General features: G+C 38.3%; 1 protein-coding gene across 1 annotated transcript; it reads right to left on the bottom strand.

The window, feature by feature from the left end:
- Window positions 1–2,542: 2,542 nt before the first annotated feature.
- On the bottom strand, window positions 2,543–3,376 carry LOC113927167 (40S ribosomal protein SA-like). The gene has a single exon (XM_027602843.2). It carries the CDS (start codon window positions 3,374–3,376, stop codon window positions 2,543–2,545), a length of 834 nt encoding a protein of 277 aa, XP_027458644.2.
- Window positions 3,377–3,649: the final 273 nt, after the last annotated feature.

Here is a 3,649-nt window from a genome sequence, read left to right as displayed (position 1 = left end):
TTCATAGTAGCCTTTTGTGATCCTTTGTATTTCTGTGGTATCAGTTGTAGCATCTTCTCTTTCATTTCTGTTTTATCTGAGTCCTCTCTCTTTTCTCTTGGTGAGTTGAGCTAAAGGTTAATGTTGTTCCTATTTTTCTAAACCAGCTCTTGATTTCATTGATCTTTTCTATTGTCTTTTTAGTCCCCCAATCATGTATTTCTGCTCTGATCTTTGTTATTTCCTTCCTTTTACTAACTGCGCTTCATTTGTTCTTTTCCTAGTTCCTTGGGGGTGTAAAGTTTGGTTTATTTGAAAATTTTTTTTTTGTTTCTCTAGGTAGGCATTTATCACTATGAACTTCCCTCTCAGGACTGCTTTTGGTGCATTTCATAATGTTGGTATGTTGTGTTTCCATTTTCAATTTGCCTCAAGGTGTTTTTTTAATTTCACTTTTGATTTCTTCGTTGACTCATTGGTTGTTCAGTAGCATGGTGTTTAATCTTCACATATTTGGGACCTTTCTAGTTTTCTTCTTGTGACTGACTCCTAGTTTCATACTACTGTGGTTGGAAAAGATGCTTGATATGATTTCAATTTCCTTAAAATTTTTAAGACTTGTTTTGTAGCTTGACATATGATGTATCCTGGAGAAAGTTCCATGTGTACTTGAGAAGAATGTGTTCTGCTGCTTTTGGATAGAATGTTCTGTATATATCTATGAAGTCCATCTGGTGTAACATGTTGTTTAAGACCGATGTTTCCTTATTGATTTTCTGTCTGGATGATCTATCCAGTGATGTAAGTGGGGTATTAAAGTCTCCTACTATTATTGTATTGCTGTCTATTTCTCCCTTCAGATCTGTTAATATTTGCTTTGTGTATTTAGGTGCTTTTATGTTGGGTGCATAAATATTTACAAATGTTATGTCCTGTTGTTGGATTGACCCTGTTATCATTATGTAGTGCACTTCTTTGTCTCTTATTACAGTCTTTGTTTAACTTGTTTTTTGTCTGATATGTCTACCCCAGCTTTCTTTTGGTTTTAATTTGCATGGAAATTTTTCCCCTTCCCTTCACTTTCAGTCTCACTATGTTCCTATATCTGAAGTGAGTCTCTTGTAGTTAGCGTATAGATGGGTCTTGTGTTTTTTTTTTTTTTTTTTAATTCATTCGGCTACTGTATGTCTTTTAATTGCGGAATTAGTACAACTTACATTCAAAGTAATTATTGATAGGTATGTACTTATTGCCATTTTGTGAATTGTTTTCTGGCTGTCCTGTAGTTCCTCTGTTCCTTTATTTTCCTTTTGCTCTCTTCGTCTGTGGTTTGATGACTTTCTTTAGTGGTATGCTTAGAGTCCTTTCTCATTATCTTTTGTGTACCTATTACAGGTTTTTGCTTGATGTTTGAAACGAGGCTTGCATATAAAAATTTATGTTTATAACAATCTTACTTGAAGATGATAAAAACTTAAGTTTCTAATGCTTTCTAAAGCTCTTCCCCATCCATTACTCCATTTTATATTTCCACTGTAAAGCTCAACATTATTACTCCCTCCGTGTCTTTTGTTTTTGATGTCACATTTTATATCTTTTTATTTTGTGTATCCTTAATTACTATAGTTACAATTATTTTTCCTACCTCATCTTTTCACCTTCATACCAGCTTTATGAGTGATTAATCCACTACTTTTACTGTAAATTTACCTTTCCAGTGAGATTTATTCTTTCACACATTTTCTTGTTTCTATTTAGTATCCTTTCTTTTTGGCTTAAAGAAGTCCCTTTAAGAACAGTTTATTAGTGATAACTCCTTTAGCTTTCGTTCTTCTGGAAAACTCTTATCTTTTCCTCAATTCTGAATGATAACTTTGCTGGATAAAGTATCCTTGGTTGGAAATTTTTTTCTTTCAGCACTCTGAATATGCAGTGCCACTTTCCTCTGGCCTGCAAAGTTTCTACTAAAAGTCTGCTAACAGTCTCGTGATGGTTTCCTTGTACATAACAAATTGTTTTTCTCTTGCTTCTTTTAAGATTCTCTCTTTGTCTTTAACTTTTGACACTGAAGTATAATGTAACTTGGTGTGTTTCTCTTTGTGTTCACCTTTTTTGGAACTCTCTGGAATTCCTGGTTCTGGATGTCTATTTCTTTCCCCTGGTTAGGGAAGTTTTAGCCAACATTTCTTCGAACAATTTCTGCCCCTCTTCTCCTTTTGGGACTTCTATAATGTGACTTTTAGCGTGCTTGAGATTGTCCCGTAAGTCCTCTAAGTTATCTTAACTTTTATTCATTCTTTTTGCTCTTCTGATTGGGTGATGTCACTGATCCTTTTTTTTTTCTTCATCCTGTCTGCTCTTGAACCCCTTTAGTATATTTTTAGTTCGATTATTGTATTATTGTATTGTATTATTCAGTCTGCTTGGAAATTTCTTTCCTTCTTTTTTTTTTTTTTTTGACTTTTACAGACTGTTTATTTTCTCTCAACCTTTTCCATTTCTATTTCCATTTTGTTTGCCTTTGTGGAAGAGCAGCTTAAGACCACTCAGTGGTTGTTCCTACCTATTCAGTGGCCTGAGCAGTAGGAGCTGCAGACCAGTCTTCAGTGGCCGGCTGGGCGCTCCAGTCTTCAGTAGGGAACTGCTGAATAGGCACCACGGGCACCTGCATGCCTTCAGACCAGTCTGCGACTTCAGGCTGAGTAGCAGTGAACTCAGGAGCTGGAGCTGTCCATTCACCCTGAAATTCCTCCTTGGTCACAGCCTTTTCAGCAGCGGCCTGCTCTTCCTTTTCAATCTCTTCAGGATCTCTGTAGAAGTAGAGATCAGGCATGACCTCCCATGGGTGTTCACGGGAAATGGTGCCACACATGCCCAGAACATGCCTGGCCAACATCCGCCACATCAGACCCACTGAGTGAGCTCCTTTGTTGTTGCAAGGGATGGCAATGTCCACATAGCACAGAGGAGAGTCTGTGTTACACAGAGCAATGGTAGGCAGGTTAACACAGGACGCCTCTGTAAGAGGCTGGTGGTCAGCCCTGGGATCAGTAAACACCAGAAGTCTCGGCTCCCGGAAGGCTGCCTGGATCTGGTTAGTGAAGGTTCCAGGAGTGAAGCAGCCAGCAATAGGAGTGGCTCCAGTAGCAGCAGCAAACTTCAGCACAGCTTGCTGGCCACTATTCCTGGACGATGTGACACTGACATCAGCTGGGTTTTCAATGGCAACAATGGCACGAGCTGCCAGCAGAAGCTTCTCCCGGGTTCTCTTCAGATTTATGATGTAGATACCATCACTTTTCCTTTTGTAGATGTACTGTTCCATTTGAAAGTCAAGGTTGGTGCCACCTAAATGGGTTCTTGCTGCAAGGAATTTGAGGACATCCTCCTCCTTCATTCGCAGGACATCAAGGGCTCTGGATATTGTGAAAGTTTCCCTTTAAGTTACGACGGGAATGCAAAACAATGCCGTATGGACCCTTCCCTGAGTAGCTCAGAAAGCTGCTTGGAAATTTCTTATATTTTCTATCTCTCTGTTAAAACTCCCTGTGTTTATCCATTCTTCTCCTGAGTTTGCTGAGTATCTTTATGATCATTACTTTGAACTCTTTATCAGGTAAATTACTTATCTCTATTTCACTAATGCTTATTTTCTGGGATCTTATCTTGT

This window comes from Zalophus californianus, chromosome 7, assembly GCF_009762305.2.
Source record: "Zalophus californianus isolate mZalCal1 chromosome 7, mZalCal1.pri.v2, whole genome shotgun sequence".
NCBI lineage: Eukaryota > Metazoa > Chordata > Mammalia > Carnivora > Otariidae > Zalophus > Zalophus californianus.
This window is presented reverse-complemented; position numbering and strand designations above follow the sequence as displayed.